At 36.5% G+C, this 20,956-nt stretch overlaps 3 protein-coding genes across 3 annotated transcripts; 1 reads left to right on the top strand and 2 right to left on the bottom strand.

Annotated features, from left to right (window-relative positions):
• The first annotated feature begins 363 nt into the window (after positions 1 to 363).
• fgb (fibrinogen beta chain) lies at positions 364 to 6,887 on the top strand. Its single transcript, XM_004572297.5, has 12 exons — positions 364 to 523; positions 2,231 to 2,349; positions 2,608 to 2,710; positions 3,656 to 3,724; positions 3,939 to 4,053; positions 4,414 to 4,520; positions 4,682 to 4,796; positions 4,922 to 5,041; positions 5,131 to 5,253; positions 5,358 to 5,452; positions 5,795 to 5,985; positions 6,327 to 6,887. Exons 1-12 carry the CDS (start codon positions 374 to 376, stop codon positions 6,556 to 6,558), a joined length of 1,539 nt encoding a protein of 512 aa, XP_004572354.1. The 5' UTR covers positions 364 to 373; the 3' UTR covers positions 6,559 to 6,887.
• A 316-nt stretch (positions 6,888 to 7,203) lies between these two features.
• LOC101467072 (fibrinogen alpha chain) lies at positions 7,204 to 11,040 on the bottom strand. Its single transcript, XM_004572298.4, has 4 exons — positions 10,366 to 11,040; positions 8,972 to 9,155; positions 8,722 to 8,867; positions 7,204 to 8,361 (listed from the first exon to the last, which is right to left on the bottom strand). The coding sequence occupies exons 1-4, from the start codon at positions 10,426 to 10,428 to the stop codon at positions 8,011 to 8,013; spliced, it is 744 nt and encodes a 247-aa protein (XP_004572355.1). The 5' UTR covers positions 10,429 to 11,040; the 3' UTR covers positions 7,204 to 8,010.
• Positions 11,041 to 12,536: 1,496 nt separating this feature from the next.
• fga (fibrinogen alpha chain) lies at positions 12,537 to 20,465 on the bottom strand. The gene is made up of 8 exons (XM_004572299.4): positions 20,311 to 20,465; positions 18,508 to 18,609; positions 17,808 to 17,991; positions 17,275 to 17,420; positions 16,409 to 16,507; positions 15,366 to 15,527; positions 13,908 to 14,544; positions 12,537 to 13,459 (listed from the first exon to the last, which is right to left on the bottom strand). The coding sequence occupies exons 1-8, from the start codon at positions 20,461 to 20,463 to the stop codon at positions 12,759 to 12,761; spliced, it is 2,184 nt and encodes a 727-aa protein (XP_004572356.3). The 5' UTR covers positions 20,464 to 20,465; the 3' UTR covers positions 12,537 to 12,758.
• Between the last annotated feature and the right edge of the window lie 491 nt (positions 20,466 to 20,956).

Raw genomic sequence — 20,956 nt, 5'->3', positions numbered from 1 at the left:
CTCTTTAATATTATGTTTTTGATATTAAAGGACAGTTAAGGCCACTACGTTTCTAACCAATCTGCCACTCCTGAAACTAAGAATTTCAAATGTTATTTTAAAGCAATGATGCTTTTGCTGCTATCATAACATTGTTCTGAAAAAGTTTCACTAGATAGAAACAGCTTTTTAAAAACACAAGTTACCACATTTTGTGGCATTCTGCCTTTCGGCCCCTTTGCCCTTTTGTTCATTGACATTCCCCAGACTTACCTAGTGTGGCAGTGACTAAGATTGGGTAAACTGTCCCAACAGTTACGGAACAGATCAATACAAGTGGGGGAGGACGCCTACGCATGTGCAGAGATGGAGGATAAATATGTGGTAAAATCAAATGTCTGGGAGAGAAAAGGCAGTTTGGACAGTGTGTGACAAGACTAACTTCATAAAGTACACCATGAAGATACTGCTGTTGGTTTATCTGTGTGTGTATGTCGCCTGGGCACAGGACCTTGAGTTTGATAACGAAGAGGATGATGACTTGGTGAGTATGTGTCTAAAGCGGAAACGTTTTTATATCACACATTTTTTTGATTAATTCCTTTGATGAAAGGACATAGTCAATAAAATATATTAAACTTACTTTCATAGTGTATCAGTTAGTTTTTAAAAGAGTGTACACTGTGTAAAGAACTATGTTTAAAATTTCAGCTGTGTTATTATCAAAATATCTACCTGTCTATCTGTTATGTTATTTTATGAAATACATTTCTTCACAGATTGGGTCTATTTTTACTGAGAAATGCTAGACTTGAAAAAAATGCATTGCTTGTTTTGTTTTATTTTTATTCATGTATCTATTTTGATTGGGTTTATCTTTTATTTGATTTGCACATATGAGAACTTCTCAATTCTAATTCTCAATGGACAAATGGTGCTAAAACATAGATTACACATAATTAAAAAAAAATAAGATCTACGTTAGGAGCTAAATTTGTTTGGGAGAAATTGAAACATGTTTTTGAAATAATTTCAAGTTTTACTTTTTAAATACAGTTCTTACCAAATTTGTCTGACCACCACCGAATGTTTTGAGGTTTTATGCCAGTTCTGCCCTAAATTAAGAGTAGTAGTACTGGTAATTACCAGAATCAGAATTTTTATGTTTATCGTATGATTAATCCACCAGTATGCGTAAAATCTCTAATCAAAATTGTGTTGTTAATGCTAAGATATATATTTTTGGAAAACAATATTGTCGATAGTAATATTGACATCCATGAGTTTTCCAATTTACTGTTTTAGAAAACAAAATATAAGGCACACTGTTATTTTATGATCAAGGTGACAAGTTACATTTATATACTTACAATACTGAAAAGAGAGCACTCTATATGCCATAAAAAGAATGGCATAAACAAGTTTTTGATGTATTTATAAAATATTTTGGTCAGAGGGCCCGGTGGCGCCAGTGTCCAGCAGCCTCGCCTCTCTCAGTGCGCCCCAGGGCGACTGTAGCTACACTGTAGCTTGCCATCACCAGTGTGTGAATGTAGTAAAGCGTTATAAAAATACAGACCATTTTACAGACCATTTATTTGTGCTTCCTCATTTTTGTGACGTGGTCTAATAAATGTAGCATTTTTTTTAACATGATTTAATTAGCACGGTGGCACGGTGGTTAGCACTGTTGCCGCACAGCAAGAAGGTCCTGAGTTCAATTCCTCCATCAGGCCTGGGTCTTTCTGTGTGGAGTTTGTATGTTCTCCTCGTGTTTGCGTGGGTTCTCTCCGGGTACTCCGGCTTCCTCCCACCGTCCAAAGACATGCAGCTTGTGGGGATAGGTTAATTGATTAATCCAAATTGCCACTAGGTGTGAATGTGAATGGTTGTCTGTCCCTATGTGTTAGCCCTGCGACAGACTGGCGACCTGTCCAGGGTGTACCCCGCCTTTCGCCCTATGACAGCTGGGATAGGCTCCAGCGCCCCCCACGACCCTGAAAAGGATAAGCGGAAGCGAATGGATGGATGGATGGATGGTTTAATTAACCCAGATCTGTAACAATTTGAAATAAATAATCATATATGTTTATGGAATACATTGTTTCTTTAATTTTAATATTTTGGTTGTCCAGCATAGTTTTATAGTATTCTCACTGCCATGATTTAATTTGAAATATGTCTTTAAAACAACATTTATGAAATGAGAGGAAATTTGTTACTCACAGCAGTTTCTTAAAATCTTCCACAGGCAACACCGGAATCAAATGGAACAGCTGTAGATGCTCGTGGTCACCGCCCACTACAAAAGGGCAGGGAGACCTTCACTGGAAATAGATATGCCCCTCCTCCTGTCAGCAGTGGTAGCAGGTAAGGCTTTTTTTTTTTAATAAATGAAATAAAAACAGTGAAAAGAAACAAAATCTAACGCAGCCATCCTTATGATATAGATGAAATGAAATGAAATCTTATAGTATAAAATTGGCAATAAAATTTCGTTAATAATAAAATTTTGTGAAATACAGCAAAGTGGCATGATGTGGTCTGCGGTGCCACTGTAGGGGATACAAATAACAAATAATCGCCGGTATATTTGTGTGTGTTTTTTAAATTATTTTTTTCATTAAGGTATCGTGGGCGCCCCACTCCTGCTCCAGTTGGTGGCCGACAGATGCAGGAGAAAGTTGAGCAGCCCGAGGCAGGAGGATGTACACATGCTTCAGAGGAGATGGTAAAAAAAAAAAAAAAAAAAAAAGATAATAGTAACACACATACAATTAAATATAGGCCAGTGGTCTTAGGTGATGTCAGGACCAGAATACTTTCCAAGAGGAAATTATGTGGTCACAGTTGCTCCAGTACAGCAAGAAAAGTTCCTAACTAAACACAATTGATTAACACAATATATTGCGTAGTTACAAAATGTAACAAAATAGGTTTAATGGATACAAATAGCTCTAATATGAATATCCCAGTATATTGCACAACTATATAGACATTAAATCAAATCAAATTCAAATTTTATTTGTCACGTACACAGTCATACACAGTACGATATGTAGTGAAATGCTTGGACAACTGCTCGTGACCTAAAGAAAACAAAAAAGGAAAGGCTATGAATAAGATAGGAAATAAATATGAAAAATTAAAAAGGGTAAAGGGTAAATTAAAAAGGGTAAATAAGGTGCCCTTATTATTTTACTGTCATACTGTACTTTGATATTTTCTCTGTAGAGGATGTGCAGATAGTGAGGATATGCAACTATTTGGTCCAACTAGTTACTACAATGAAAAGTAAAATGAAAAGTAAAAAGTGCAAATTTTAGTGTTCAGTTTATTATGAATGTACAAATAAAATGCAAAGTCTGCCACAATTAGTTGATCAATGTTTGCTTCCATGCAAGCTATGGGATAACCGCAGAAAGAAAGCACCATATGCCTATTTGTGACCAGGTTCACCTAGCTGAAAACAAGCAGTTTCCATCAAAATCAATTGGTCTGTGACTGGGGTGTTCTTGGGAAACCTTTAATTGCTGATGTTAACTGTAGTTTTTTATTGCCTTTAAGTTACATTAATAAGCTACTTTGAAGTCAGAAAATTAGAACAAAGTCAAAGAACATGTATTTTAGTGACACAAGAGAAGTTAGCTTAACTTGTTTTGCTTTTGTCCATCAGGGTGTTTTGTGTCCCACTGGCTGCGATCTAAAGACCACGTTGCTGAAGCAAGAGAGAAATGTCAAGAGGGTAAATCAAACTTGTGCAATCATTTAAAGGGCGGTAGTCATCATCTTTGAGATCTTTCCAAGCAAACATTAGCAAAAATGTTTGCTGCTATGATTAGCAGAATAAGGTTTGGTTTGGATATGAGTTTAAACCAACTATGGGAAATCATTACTTTGTGAAAAGACTAAGTTCAACCTCCTGTATTTGTTTTATTTTTTGCAACTGTTTTACACAGAGCATTGACGAACTCAAGCCTCAGGTGAATGATTTGTCCCAGTCCTCCAACACTGTCTTCAACTACGTCAATGGCATTTCCAACTCGCTGAGGGAGAGGCAAAGACTATCCAACGGTGCGAAAGAAATTTGCAATATAACACTGAAAATGTAAAAAAAAAAAACAACCCAAAGATTATTTATAACTATGGCCTGATTAAATTTATTTGTACTGACATTACAATATATCAATTATAACTAATTGCCAGTAATTCTGTGAGTGTTACAAGTTAATAAATAAAACAAATACAATGAAATACAGTGAATCACATCTAATTAAATACAAAATTTTTAGAAAGCAAGCAAAAAAAGTTTCTATGGTAACCATTAAACACTATTGGTTTATAATAGTTGTTTCATTAAAAATGCCTGCCTTAAAATAATATCTGAAAATGTGAAATGCTGAACATGTTTTTTCTGTTTTCTTGTGCTCTTAGACAACAGTAGGGTAGTTAGTCAGTACACCGACCGAGTGGAGGAGCAGCACACCTACATCAAAGAGATAGTGGATACTGTGTTCCCTTCCAATATCAGATTATTGCAGGTAAATACAAAGTGACATAGTAGTATACATATAATAGTATAATTATAATGATACAGTGTGTTTTTCAAGTTTAGGAACCATGTAGAATTTATATGATAGAAAATGAGAACAAAAACAGTACAATCAGCCTTGTTCTAATTTATAACATGTCATGACTCCAGGGGGTCCTGGACAAGATCAAGCTGAAGATACAGAAGCTGGAGAAGGCCATCCAGGCCCAGAGGGATGAGTGCAAGACGCCATGCAAGACTAAATGTCCCATACCAGTAGTTTCTGGTAAGAAATGACAAAAAAAGCTAGAGAGAGGCTACTTGCTGTGAACTTAAACACTTAAGACTATCATGACCTGAATGACTTAGAAGCTCCACAGATGTTAAAGCTTTTTCTTTTGTTTGTTTTAGGTAAAGAGTGTGAGGACATCTTCCGTCGGGGAGGAGTAGATTCCCAGATGTATATGATCCAGCCTGATGCCTTTTACCCTCCATACAAGGTTTTCTGTGATCAGGCCTCCCAGAATGGAGGTGAGACTTTTCTTTGATCATTACTGTGATTTAATGGTTTTCAGTTAAGGTTTGTCTTTTTTACATTTCCTTTTTAAATTTGTTCCCAGGATGGCTTCTTATCCAGAATAGGCTTGATGGCAGTGTTGACTTTGGTCGACGCTGGGACGAATATCGCCGTGGATTTGGAAATATTGCCTTTGATTCTGGCAAGGGTCACTGTGCGACTCCTGGTAAGAGAGTTAAAACACAAGACAAAAATGTACTGTAACCCTTTCTTAATGGTTACACTTATTTCTGGTCAGCTACTGTAATATACCTTCTTACATGCCTACAGGTGAATACTGGCTGGGTAATGACCGTATCAGTCAGCTGACTAAGATGGGCCCAACTGAGGTTCTCATCGAGATGGAGGACTGGACAGGAGCCAAGGTGAGTTTTTAAAGGGATTGGCAGGTCCAAGAAATTATCATAGGACTAGTGAAAAAGTTTAAGCTTGATAATTGTAGACTCCTGTGAATTTTAAATGTAGAAATTTGTTTATTTGATAATAAAGCAAATTGTGTACAGTTTTGAATAGTTGATCTAAAAAAAAGAAGCAATTTCAAAAAAAGTTTTTTTGAATTTAGGAAATTGTAATTTGCATTAATGGTTAGGGTCTAATAGTTAATTATCAGGAAGACATGAATGCAATATTACAGTGTTTTCACCTACTCCTTCTAATGACTATGTCAGTTAGGAATTAAATTAAAACTGGTTTCTGCTTTTAATCAGGTCCATGCCCAGTACAACCAGTTCACTGTCCAATCAGAGACATCCAACTACGTGCTTGCTGTTGGTGGTTATTCTGGTAATGCTGGCAACTGTTTCCTGGAAGGATCTCTTGAGCTCTTTGGTGAAAACCGTACTATGACCATTCACAATGGCATGATGTTCAGTACCTACGACAGAGACAACGACAACTGGTAGGTATCCTAAAAAAAGTAAATAATAAATTATTACTTAAAATATAAATACTAGAATACTAGCTGTAACAGCTAATTATCATGTTACTAAAATGTAAAGAAATCAAGCCCATCTTAGCATTTTGGATGACCCACAAGTTTACTCAGTCTGTTAAATATGTTCAAAAGGATTTTGACTTTGGCTTTAACACCCCTCTATAAACTAAATGTGGCAGTAGTTAATACATCTACCAGCATCTAAATGTAATGTTATGTAATAAATGTAAATGGTAATAGCTCAGATTTAGAATTTTTCAGAAATTTCACATTTTAACTTTACTCTTCTTGTCCGTACCAATCAGGACCCCTGGTAATCCCACCAAACAGTGCTCCAAGGAGGATGGAGGTGGCTGGTGGTACAATCGCTGCCACTCAGCCAATCCCAATGGGCGGTACTACATTGGAGGAGCCTACACACGACAGATGGCCAAGCATGGCACAGATGATGGTGTGGTGTGGATGAACTGGAAGGGCAGCTGGTACTCGCTCAAGGCTATTAGCATGAAGATCAGGCCTTACTTTGCCTCCAGATAATCCAAGAGTGTCGATGCACATAACATATAAAAGAAGGTGCCAAACTAAATGGTATATGACATGCAGATTTACAAATAACTAACACTAAGTGTCAACAAACTGTAACGAGAACTAAAAAACAAGGCTAAAGTAATGCAGGAGCAATGCAAGTATTAAAAATATGTTGGGGATGTCAGATAAACTTGTTACCAACAAAAGTAAGAGAAAAAAACCTAATTAGTTGTGAGTAAATATGCTGCGATCTGTCCTTTTTTGTTATGTGTGACAACTATAAGGATGAGTTGATGCAAACTGTCCTCGACTACTCAATAAACACATTGAGGAACATATTATATTGTTTGTGTTGGTTATTTCACCTAAGAAACAAAAATGTCTTTGCTATTTAAATGTTCTTTTGCTTAAACACTATGAGCACTTCTGTGACATAAATAAGACAAATCTGGTACCACTGGAATCATCTGCTCATTTTTGCTGCATACCAAGAAAACTATTAAAGGATTTATGTGACAATGAATTAAATGTAAAAACATTGATTATTTAATTTTTTGCAAGTTTTGGAGTTTAAAGTTTTGATTATAATTGACAGGGATGATATCCAGTCATCCAGTAAACTCAAGTAAACATAAATATAAAACAAAATTGGTTATCAGAAACTATTTAATAAAACAGAATAAGGATACAATGGATAGCAACTTGTAACCATTCAGACAGCATTTTCACTTACACAAATAAAATTTAGTAAGTTGCATAAAGCAATGACTGCACAGCGAGGGTAAAGTAATAGTTTTATTGCCTAATCATGGAGTTTGTGAGGTAAATAACAGATGACCAAACAGGAGTGCATTGTCTGGATAATGAATGGAGGTAACAGGAGAATTTCTCAGGTGCATTGATAAGGCACAGAATTAGTAATACTGTCTACTCCCATCATCCTTTGAAAAAAGCACAGTCCACCTCTTCAATGTAATAACACAAGCTAGCTTTTGCTTGTGGGGTCTATTCTCTTGCCTGACAAAGCAGATGCTGTAAGGCAGTTCCACTGCCAAAAGTGGGAGTGTACTGTGGGTGTGTTTAGGGAGATGTCACAGTAACATCCACTAATACCTTGACTCAAAGTTTCCCAGCAGAACACAGACTGCATCATTAACGTTAGTAGTTTAACTATATTTAAATTCACCAAAAGGCTTTTCCCCCCCATTGTTTTTAATCAAAAATGCCCCTGGATTGAACTGTAAAACAGCATGTCATAAATCAGAGTTATTCTTCATGTTATCTCATCTATTCAAATGACATACCACCGAAAAATATGGAAAAGACTAGCCCACAAACTACTCACATTGCTGATCCAAATATAAACTGAAACGATAGCTAAACTTTGCAGATGAAACAAAATAATGGTTATTTAAGTAACAAGATTACAATGTGCTTCCTTGTTTTCTGTCAGCCCCATATTTAATTAAACCTTTCTACATGATTGTGATCATTTACATCCTCTAACTCCTCCAGTAGCTCCTCCAAAATGATCTGATTCTGTTCAATGTCCTCAAATTGGGTCAGTAGTTCTTTCTGGACTGTCGGGATCGTCTTGTATCCTTCAGCTGGTTCTGGGACTATGTCTATAGGCTGGAGCTTAATATGTGGGATGCCTGCAGGAGGTAAAGGTGCTTTGGCTCTTCTGTTTAGAGTCTTGTCCATGTCTTCCATGTGAGTTCGAAGGATGTGATAGTCGGGATGATCAATTTCAAATGGCAGCACAGACTGGCAAGACCCGCGACAGGCTCGTAGCTTCATGTCAATGTCCACCTGGCAACAAAAACAAGTTGAATAAGCAGTTATTCAAGCAACAAACACCATAAAGAACAAAAAACAAAGTAAGAAAAAGTATTACAAAAAATATAAATGTATCAGGTTGAACATAACTTGTCTGAAATCTGTTTCTTTGCAATAGAGGACAATAACGCCATTTATGAAATGGCATTCCATTAATACTAACTACACTGAGTTGTTTAACGTGTCAAATATAAAATAAAATGTTTTAGGGCATTAATTTAAAACATTGCAGCAATCAGTGTCAGAAGAATAAGGTAATCAACAAGTCTTAAATGTAAATACAGTCAAACAATTGCACAATCGACCAATCAATAGTATTTGTTTATGTCTTACCTCTGTTCGATATAGCTCCTCTGTCTGTTTCTGCAGTTTGCTAATCAGTTTTTTTATCTGTTGGGACAGACTGCTTGATCGTTTCTGTAGCGTTGTGAAATTTCTGCCCAATTCTTCTGCTTGTTCCACGAATTTCAGCTTAAACACTAGAGATGAAATTCTGCATTAGTAACTCAGCATTACTTTAGTAAGTATTTACGAATTATTTTATCCACAACCACAAATCCAAACATCCCCAAAGAGTCTTAACTGTATCTGTTGATGATGACTCGCCGGTTAAAGTTGTATATGTGAGTCATTGTAGTCATGGACTTCTCTGTTGCATCTTCATACATCTCTGCTGTTTTACACACCTCCCGCAGTTTTCTTTCCACTTTGTTTTCCATCTGTGAGATCAAACCTTGGAGTCTGCAGCCAGGCGGGCATTTAGAAAACTTTGGAGAAGGACAAGAGAACAGGTCAGGTTGGCAGTGCATCATAGTAACAGGTCATTCTGAGTTATCATGCATCATAACAACAAAAAAAACCCATCTTATTTACACTTTGCGCTTTAGATTTTTCAGAGTAATGCTAGTAAAGTGGTAGCACGGTGCTGGGTTGAAATAATTCAAATAATTAGACAACTGCTAATTAAGCCATGTTGTAGGACTGTCCTTCATAACAATCAATTGTTATCAGTGGTGCCAGAGTATTCATGAATTATACTGATAACACTTAGTTCACGAGTAACTATTTATTTTAAGACAGATTACAAAGAAAAAATTGAAACGTTAAAGAAATCTTTCCAAATTCTTTACCAACTTTGAAATTTAGTCTACATCTTGCCAGCTGTTGGATGTGTGTCAGTGCATGGGTTACAGATAAAATAAACTGGAATTGATTGAAACAATTTCATTATTGACATTTTTCTCAAATTAACTGGCTTAATGGTTAATGTGGTTATGTCCTTTTTTGGGAAGAAGAGGGGGTGTTTTGTTTTTATTCTAGGATGTGTAACTGTAATGATAACCCCACTGATCTCAAACAGGGAAGGATATCAGAACAGATGTAGTTACTGCTTAAACAGCTTAAACCTTTTGACTGATGTATTTTAGATTGCGATCCCTGACAAATAAAAGCAAGATAAAAAGTACTTTAGGTGTGCTAGTTTAAGTTTTCAAGCAATTGTGTAATAATACGTAAGTCGACTGAAAATGTTTAAATTCTACCAGTTATCAAGAGCAAATCCTGGATTCAATTCAAAGTTTTTGTAGATGTCATCTGTGCGCTTTGCACTTCAGCTAAAGGTGGCTGCTTGTGTAAGGTGATTTTCTGCCTATTGGTTTATGAGACTGAGCAAGTCAATAAATGCTGGTTTGCTGGTTTTCTAACATAGTGACCTCTTTCAGTATGGCTGGTCACCTTTGGCTAAAGCTGACGTGTGGTGGTCAAGAGTACTGGACACCAAAACCCAAGTGCCCTCTTCCTCTCAAAGAGAGCACTTAAGTTGGTTTCCCTCATGTTTTCTGTGAATTTCTTTTAATTTAAGCTCAAGAAACTCAAATTATTTTCACATCCTGATATTACAATGGTTTAAACTAGCAAATGATTTTCTTTATAGTACTCATCAATAGAGTTGTATTTATGTGCTTGTATGCTTCTTACCCAGTCATCATCTAAACACAGCGGGGTCTCTAGTTTTGCTTCACATTGCTGCTTCCTGTACATCTGGGTTGCACTGGGGGACGGTCGGCCATCTTCATTCTGCTGTTTGAACCTGATACACACTGCAGAGAGGGAAAAAAAAGTCCACCTTCAACTGTGCTCTAATTCAAATAGGACAGTACAAACGAAATGTGATTTGCGTGCACTTTCTTGTGTTTATTTTGTGTCACTGATGGAACTTGTGGACTGTACAAAGATCAGTAACTTCGGGGTTGTTATTTAACATTTCCACATGAAAAACAAGCACAAAATCAATATTAGTTATGAAACTGTGAGGTGAAAATGGGCTCTATGGATAAAAAGCATAAAAGATAACTTTCCAATGTCCTTATCACCAGGCCAGAGATAAAAACAATGACCATAAAAACTTATTACATAAAAAACACAAGGATGTTACAGTTAAAATGTAATCTTTATGTAGATCCTGTTGTTATGTTGCATACTAATCTGCGCTAGACCACATTGGTGCTTTTATTTTTAATGCCCTCTATGGGTTATATACAGTATCACAGGTATTGCTAGTCACAGTTGGTATTTAAATAGTTGATTCTTATAGAGAGCTTTTCTACTCTCTTGGAGCACTCAAAGCATATTTTCATTTAAATCAATTCAAATAAATTGTATCCTAAGAGTGCCTTGGTAACTTTTACAGTTGTATGTCTCATTTAATTGTTATTTATAGGCAAATAAACTGAATGTGCCATTTTTATACTGAAATTTGAGCTTTCACACTGAACAAAAACGAATTAACTGACATTGAAGAACCATTTTTTTTTTTTTTGTTCATGTTCGTAAGTAAAATAACTGCTATCTGGCATCTTAATCATAATCTAAAGATGCGCTTTATTATATGGTAAAAAATACATTTTAATAAATAATAAAATGCATTTTAAAAATGATGGATAATAATAGTTATATTTTAGCATTAGAAATATAATTTTGATTAGAGTTTGCACACACTGATGGATTAACCATTAAAGATTCTCGTTATTATAAATACTTTTAATTTAGGACAGCTTTACCTTACAATGTGAAGTGCCTTGAGGCAACTGCTGTGTTATTTGGTGTTATATATATATTATATATAAATAAAACTGAACTGAATTGAATTTAACAAAAAAAATACATTAAGTGACAGCCTAATAAATGTATTAGGTCATCTATATGTGAGATTTTTTGTTATTTCTTTTAAATGAAAACAACGACTTTGTTCCTTTAGAAATCTGAGGACTCTTAACTCAGTATTTTGAAGCACAGATCAAAGAATGTGATACTGTTATAAGTTTCAGGGTTTAAAACAAAGGGATACTCAGATCTCCTTTATAGAATGACTTGTGCATAACATTTTAATGCCTTCTGAATACTTTTTCTTATTTTCGGTAATAATACTTAATCACTATCTTGTTTTCATGTTTTCACATTCATGTTTTTTAATCTTGTAATCTTTATGTAGTTCCTGTTGTTTTGATGCCTAAATTCAGCAATGCACATATAAATTTTTAAAGTTTTGAATTATTATTACCATTAGTAGTAGTAGTATTTCTTGCACTATATCATATTGTGTAAGAACTTTTTGTCACCAGTTCCTTGTGTACACACATTCGACAATACTTGCTTTGGCTAATTCTTGCGCGGAGTTCAATTTGCATGTTATGTGTGCTAACACGTCATCATCAACCCAGCAACTCTAAGAAGGAAGGAAGACAACATAACAATAAATACAATTCATCAAACACAGAATGACTTAGCATGGTTAACTGCTTTACTTTTCAGCGGCAATCTTTGACACTACAAACTAGATATACCCATTCAGAATATTTTAACATATATTTTGTATTACTCACATTATGAAATAATATATCCTTATATTGCGCTTTATTTTTAAAATATTAATAGCAAAGTGAGTGCCAGTTATACATACAGTCTATAAGACCATATAAATACTCCTAATACCCAGTTATTTTACATGTGGTTTATTACTCTGCAACCATGTGGTTTAATATTTTGATAGATTTTGTACATATTTTCTATCTTTAAGTTTCAATTCAAGTCAATAAGATTAAATTCAAGTTATTTATTTAGTGGGAAATGAGAACACAAACCACAGTGAGTAAAGTGAAGACTGAGTCTTTATTGATTGAGCAGAGTTCAGTGGTTGAGAAACACGAAAAACATTGGGTCACTGCAAGAACATTGGACTGGTAGTGCTAACAAAAGAATCAATACTGTTTACACAGCATGCTCACAAACAGAAAGTACTTATTGCACAGATAGATTGATTCTACCTTTGGTTTTTGTCCTCTGGTTGTTATCTATTCACCTGTTTTTTCAAGTTAAAAAGCAGTTGGTCGGATAAACATCCGAACAGTTTTCAGGCTGTAATTTGCTGGTTTGTATGTCACCCACACAACTCCATTCTCGGTTCCATGTGGGATGTTTGTTTTGGGGTCATATGTGCCTTTATAATAAATACCGTTTAAATTAGCTGACTGGCAGTTGTTGTACCACCACCCACCCCCATAAATCTCTGCACAATTATGCTCCGATCTATCGTTATCTTTGTCGAAGGTGCTGAATTTCATTCCGTTGTGGGATAAATCAGATGCTTTTGGCATTAATAGAGCATCCCCAGCATCCCCGCTGTATGTGGAGACATGCAGCGGGTACCCCTCCGCCTCTGATCCTACCCGTATAGTGTACTCTGCACTGGCTACAGCACCTTCCCAGTCCTCTAGTTCAACTTTCAGCATAGTCTCACTTTCATTACTTAGCAAGTGGAGGTTATGGTTGCCTAACCAAAACTCGCCTTTGCCCTGAGTGTCCACTGATCCAAACCCATTGCGGTATTCAACCCAGCTGTGGTTGAAGCTGAGTGCACCACTCTCTCGCTGCTGGACTAACAACCACCCTCCCATAATACCCTCCTGCTGGCAGTAAACATCCACTACTGCCTCAGAGTCGGTGCCGCCAGGTTTGATCTTAAACAGGCCATTTGTTTCCCCATTCAGATGGTTCTGGTAGATTTCAACGCAATCTGTAAACAGAGAGGGGCATACCGCAAACCGCGAGTTAGCGTGGACTGGCTAAAATGGACACTTCATCGACAAAAGCTAAACTTGCTGGCAGTCGATTCTTCGTCTCCTGATCTCTATGTTAAACACTCTTTTGTGGCAAATAAGTCTGTGGCTAGCAGGACGGATGTGGGTGGTGATATTTGCAGGATTTTTGGAGAGTTTGGTTAATCGCTAATCAGGAATTTGTTGATTGGTAAACTATCAATGAGAAATATGTTTTTATCAAATGTATTATATGGGAAATCTTAAAATATTTAAACTCCAGAAACAAACAACAAAAAATGCTGTATTCACTTATCATTTTGGTACATAGGGCTAGCTAGCAAGCTATCTGATGCTAATGCATGCTATCTAGCTAATCATTTTCTTCTTGGCTTTGTATATTTTACTCCAGGTCAGTTTCAGTACCTTTTCCTACATAATCCGCCTGGCGTTCGATTCGTGATGTGACCTTCACACTCCTGGCGTGAAAATCAGGAACATCATCTTCTGTATTGTCAGTCAGAAACGCGCCAAGGTCGAGCCCGACATCAGAGTCGAATGGATCGCTAAACCCAGTTTTGGTATTTCCAGAGACGCTGCCCTTAGTGCTGCTGAGATGTACGGTCTTGGTGGAGCCAGTAGAAGAGGATGAAGATGTATGGCTGAGAGAGGGGAACAAGGAGCTTATCCCACCCTTGGTGAAGTCTCCTGTCACCTGGCATCCGGGTCCTCCTTCTATCACCTCCTCTGTCCTTTCCACTGGCCCATCGCTTGTATGAACCACAGTTGTTCGGGTTCTCTTGGTGCAGGTGATGGTTTTGGTGGACACATGACTTGTACTGGGTTGGCCGAGGCTATGCGACCCTCCACCCAAACCAAACGTGTCCGCGTCGCCACGACCACTAATCTCAGTGATTGATCTAGATGATGTGGAAGAGGTGGACGATGAAGATGAGGTGGATGAGGATGTAGACGAAGAGAAGGAAGTACCTGGGACCTTGGAAACAGTTGCTGGGGATGAGCTAGAGCCTTCCTCTTCCAGGACCAAATGGACAGTCCTCACCTAGAAAAAGAAAAGAGAAAAAAACTCTTAAGGAATATTGGTTCAGTGAAAGTACTTTTTTATACAAATATAGAGCAATATTAACAGAATTTGATGAAATGATAGATCCTGCTCAAGAGGGAGAATGGTTTCCAACTTCCGGAAGGTCAGTAACTCAATAGCTGCTTCTTGCTTGAGAAGTCCCTGACATTTTTTTCATGGTGCCATAACAATTCCCAATAAATGTTTGTGTAACATAAAAGCCTAAAGTTTCCAAACATACAGTACAGTTAACCAAATAAGAACCACAAACCAAAAGGAATCAAATTTTAGGGTATTTAAAATTAAATTGAATTGAACTAAATGCTGTCAAACGTTTTAAAAAGACTAAACTGTCAATAACAAATGTCAGTTGATATCAAAATTTGATATGTCTGCTTCCTCTGGGTCTTAGAACTCCACTAGTGGGCAATCCAAGGGGACAAAAAGTGCTCCAAAGTAGCATAAAACAATCAAACACTAGCTCACTGGTGCAAGATGTAAACAATGGGATGCATTTACTTAAGATTTTCATCAATCACTGCATTACCGCTTAGAGTTAAGATTAACATTTTAGCCACATGGTAAAGATGCATAGTTTTAGAAATGAGGCGCTTAGCTTTCAGGAGAATGTCAACTAAAGGCAATTTTGGCCTTATCTCTCTCCTATTGTAAGATTTCCATTTGAAGTACATGAAAACGCCATAATAATAGTTATTTTTGAATATACCTCTAAACCTGAAAAGTTACCAGCAACGTAATGCTTGTTAAGAGATGAAATCTAAATGTGACGGCTCTCTTACATCAGGGAACTTGTCTGCAGTCTGCTGTCCTGCTGCTCCTTCAACGGCCCCGGATTTGAAGTTGCTATCCACAACCATATCCCTTAGCGGCCTGCTCTTCATCACGTACAGCGTCCCCACAGTCTCGACATTCTGGGGTGCCTGGGAGTCTAACTGCTGGACCTGGAAAGACAGACAGAAAGAGAAGTTCACAACCTAATGTTGGGAAAAATTCAATTGTCAGAAGAATGACAAACACAAATCTTACACAAAAATATCTTTTTATTAATTCTGAAAAAATTGAATATAAAAATGGTCACAACTAAATATTTTGACTTTTTAACAAATATAACTTTTTCTGTATCTTTGAATTTATTACCTTTCAAAAAACAGCCAATAAAAACTTTCTTTTTGGTTGTTTTATTTCCAATGTTATCTTAAAATAGTGTATTTCTCACTATTTATTCTCATGTTTTGGCTTGGTGGGATGAGCAGGTGACCAAATCCTGTATGATTAGAGTGGCCGACCTGAGTTTGAGTCCGACCCGCAACCCTTTAAACTTTAAACCACTTTTAACAGATGTAAAGTAATAACTTTATTTTGGTGACAAAAGTAATGGCAAACTGCAAATGGGTGAAAACTGTGAAGACTCATTGACAGTTATAGCAAATTATTTAAGTTCTTCATGTCAAGGGTGGCACAAGTTATTAAGTTTTGGGGGCAATTACAGTTCTGCATAGAGCCATGTAGGTTTGGGTAGCTTTTAAAAATACTTCTTTTTCCATTTAAAAATAGGAAAAAGAAGTTTTTTCCAAGGTTATCTCTAGTGGTCAATAAAATGGGACAGATATGCAAAAACCTAAGAAATTGTGAGAGGTGAAATTACTTGGACTTAAAATGTATTTAAAACAGCAGATTACTCGAGATAGCTGGTGTTTCACTGTATGCAAACCCCACAATTAGTTATTTATTGACTCACTCTGCTGATTGGCAATTTAATGAGCTTGTTTTTAATTTATTCACCCTTAACTGGGTGGATAGATGTGGTCGCTTGAATTCTCACCTGTTTATTCAAGGTGACATAGCTTTCCGTGTCCACTTGGTACTCAGAGTAGCCTCCACAGGATCCTTTGCAGGAACGAAGCTTAATATCAATATCCACCTGAAAGAGGAGATCAAGTTTTTTTAAAAAATGTGAAACCCAAGAGTAAAAAAAAAGTAACTTGTAAAAAAAGTGGTAGTTTTAAATATATGTGAACAAATTCACTCTGCCATTGTAACATATCTTTACAATAAAAAACAATATTTTACTGCTTCTCACTGTTACACAGGTGCCATAAAAAGATTTTACTTTAGTTAATCGGACCTTTTGATTAATTAATATTCAGAGTTTTGTCAGAAGTTGAGCTACATTCGCAGTACAAATCTGAATATATCCATGTGTAGATATTTATTATACTGATTTATGTTGATTTATTGTGTCCTGCCTTCTTTCCCTCACCCCCAACTGGTCACGGCAGATGGATGTCCCTCCCTGAACTTGGTTCTGCTGTTTCTTCCTGTTAAAAGGGAGTTCTTCCTTCCTACTGTCGCCAAGGGCTTGCTTTAAGGGTTCAACGGATTGTTGGAGTTTTCTCTGTATTATTCTAAGGTCTTTACCTTACAGCATAAAGCAACTAGAGGTGACTGTTGTTGTGATTTGGCGCTGGCTAAGTGCTTTTTAAAATGTTCTTATTTTCTTTCTTCTAGACTTCTGAAACCTGTGGCTTCACTACTGTTGGTTACAGGCATTTCAATATTTTTGCATAGTCAACTATCCTCAGTACTTTAAATTCTTTCTTCTCTAGTGCATTTGTAAATACTTTTAAGGATGTTCTTGTCATGTTTTTTATGCAAACATGTATTTTTGACTGTGCTGGCTTGGTATACCTCCAGTCTCTGCATCTCTGTGACCTGGTCTTTGACCTGATCCCTCAGGGCTGCCAGTACAGTCATCTGTTTGTCGATTTTAATCTTCATGTCTGTGATCCTCTGACGAAGAGTCTGAGCCAATTCAAGGTAGTTGTTGTCGCCACCTAGTAGAAGAAAACAGGAAACGTTTAGTTTAATAAATGGATGGATTGATTCTTACTTTTGTTTAAATGCATTTTGTCAGCTGTCCGGAGATGGGAGGGTTCTGCTGGATATAAATAATTGAGATAATATTGGGAATAAAACCACATGATGGCTTCCACAAACTGGTGCGCACTCCCATGTCCCATTTCTTTCCGCTAAATATCTTTTAAATATGACTGTGTACACCTTTAAAGCTGCTTGTTAGGGTTGCACTTTTGATCAGTTTATGCAGATATTTATTTAACTGTGAAACAACTTCCAGGTGTCCTATAACCACCTAGACTGGGTTCCTGTAACCATTAAACTCTTGACTGGGAAACAGAAGAAGTGCACAAAGCCACACTAACCAGCGTCAGTGGTTAGCTTTTCTTTCAAGTAGGTGTAGGTCTGTTTCGACACCGTATCAGCGGAGCGATGTTTGGCCTTGTTTTGATCCAGCAGGCTGCGGATTTTCTCGATCTTCTTCAGCATATTGTGATCGTATTTCTCCATCAGACCCTGGATCCTGCAGCCTGATGGACATTTAGGGCCCTAATGGATGACCAAAGAGAAGACATAATTATTCCTTATTTCTGTGTCACATGAAAATCAGAGTCATTTAAATATAGAACAACAGGTTATTCTAATAATTGGCAGTACAACCAGAGGCACAAAAGCTCCAGTCTGGCCCGGATTGTACATTCTGTAGTGTATTTTCACAAGTTTAACCATTTTTCCTACCCATAAAGACCTCCCTCATGGTCATTCACAATATAACATTTATTATAGATTTCTGTCATTTTAAGCATTAATTATTGCAATCGGCTCGTGCTGACAGATTTCCTTCCCTTATTATAGCAGCATCTCTTTACCATATATAAACACTAAGACATAATTTTGAAATCTTATCGATTAAGTACATAGTTAGACTTTTGCACTGACAGAAACTGGAATTTCACCAGTCCAGCTTTCTTGTAAACATTGAATCTTAAAATTGCACACATTAATTGAGGTCAATAAGAACTTTGCCTAGCTTGAGCTCTGAGAGACAACAGAGAATCTGCATACCCATTCAACGTCTGTGCAGAAAGGCCATTCCTTCTCAGTGGCACATTTTTCACTTCTGGTGCCCTGCTCCACTGGACGAGCTCCCCTGGGATCAACCTGGGCCTAGACGAAGACAAGAAAGTCAACATTGTTTTAGTTAGGGCAGAAAACATAGCTAGTGTCTCTGGTTGTTCTTGGTGTACAATGGATTTTTGAGGGGTGACTATGCACATATAGTTGCAAGCAAAGAGTCTTTGTGACAGAGCAGCTATTTTAGTCCATTTGGTCTACAACAAGGACTTTTACAATGAAACCCTACTTAAACAAAACCCTGGTTAAAGGCTTGGTGATACATTCTGAACTTCTTTGATAAAACTAACTAAAAATCTTAAAAACAGATGCTGCACATCAGACATGTACATTATAACACGTATAACCAATTTCAATTGAACTGCTCAAATTAGGAGGTGTTTCTTTGGAATAATATTACTGACTAAAAATATTTAAATTGTTTGCTTCTTACCCACAAATAAAGATTTTATTAATAATTTTTATAAAGTAAAATCCACAATTACAATAATTATATAAGCAGAAATACTTTTCAAATTTATTTATTGCAAATTTATTTTGAAATGTACTCAATTTTATACTGTTATTAGTACATAATTATTTTTCTTATCATCCTCCTAGGACCCTGGGGTGGCTGTGGCTCAGGTGGTAGAGCAGATCAACTACTGATTGGAAGGTTGGTGGTTTGATTCCTGGCTGCCCCAGTCTGCATGCCAAATATCCTTGGGCAAGATACTAACCCCAAGTTGCCCTCCGATGCGTTCATCGGAGTGTGAATGTGTGTGAATGCTTATTAGTTGCACTTGAGTTTAGAAGCGCTTGTATGAATGGGTGAATGAGGCATGTTGTATACAGCGCTTTGAGTACTCTGGGAGAGTAGAAAAGCGCCATATAAGAATCAGTCCATTTACCTGACGTCCACATATGTGGACATCACATTTTGGGTTATTTAGACCAAAATACTCAATTTTGCTCTACATGGGCCTGATATTCACTTACGAGGACATTAAACTGCTACTGTTCTGTCGAAATATTAAATGAATATCCTCATATGTGGCTATAATTTTTTTAAGAGAAAAAAATCAGGTAAAAAAATAATAATCAGGTAATTCTTTGTTTTTACATTCATCTGGCCCCAATATGCTCAAATATCAAAGAGAAATTAAAAATGCATGCCGTGGAAAAGTTTGGGTCTTAGGAGGTTAAATGTTGCATACGAAAATTTTAGGTCAGTGGTAGTTAATCAGTCTGCAGTATTTAAATAACTGGCTTTAAATAATATATATAAAAACTGTAAGTATAAATGAAGCTCTGTTTTGTTAGGTCTGCTAAGTTACACATCCTTTATTTGAATTCTTAAAACAGCTAAAGATAGTGACTGTTTCTTTGATTGATCAGTATTCAGCATTCTGCTCAAGCCGACGTCCACAACTGCTAAATCTTTTGTTACTATATTCATATAAATCAATAATAATAATAATAATAATTACCAGAAATATATCTAATAAACTTAGGTAGTAAAATAAAAGAGTAAATAATGGATAAGACAGTGTGCTCGACATCTTTATAAATAGAACAGCCAAATTCTATGTTCATGTATTCATATCAGTAAATAATAAACATATGTGTGATCAGTAAATACATAATTATTCTTGTTATTTATTAAACAACACATAGTATACAGTAAAATGACAAAGAAAAAAATTTCAGGGCCACATCTTTGTAAAATTATTTAAAAACATCAGAGAAACTCACCAGTGTTGAGGACACACATATCAGACACAAAAGGAAACAGAGTCGCTCCATCGTTCCTGTTTCTGTGCGAAGAGTTGTTCCTGAATGATTTTCTAACGCTGCTCTCTGATCATTTGAAGCCTCCAGGTTCAGTTTCACAAACCGGTGAGTCATCAGCAAACACTGGTCAGATCAGAGTTGAGCAACAGCTTCTAATCGATGTGTTTGTTGTACTGTGTGTATCTTTACTCAAAAATAATGCATTCAAACACACACACACACACACACACACACACACACACACACACACACACACACACACACACACTAAAGTCAAACATGCTGCCTACTCAGTTCAGTTGCAGCAGGATTTCCTGTCAGTTCCTGTACATTTTACACCAACCAAATAGTGACAAACACCAACGACACTAACATTGACTCAACTGAACTCAATCAGAAAAGGGCAACAAAAACATTCGAGGATTTTAAAATGATAGAATAGAGTTTCTATTTACTCCCATTTTACAGCATTACCGCGGGTTTTGTTAAAATATAAATGAATCTCTCCATATTAATATTACATGCGTCAGAAAAATGTCATTTATTTACCACCTTTCAATACAAAGATCACAAAGTGCTTCACAAAAAAATACCAGAGAATAAAAAA

The sequence above is a fragment of the Maylandia zebra genome, linkage group LG3 (assembly GCF_041146795.1).
Source record: "Maylandia zebra isolate NMK-2024a linkage group LG3, Mzebra_GT3a, whole genome shotgun sequence".
Classification (NCBI taxonomy): Eukaryota; Metazoa; Chordata; class Actinopteri; order Cichliformes; family Cichlidae; genus Maylandia; species Maylandia zebra.
The sequence above is the reverse complement of the archived record's forward strand: the minus strand, read 5'-3'. Positions and strand labels throughout refer to the sequence as shown.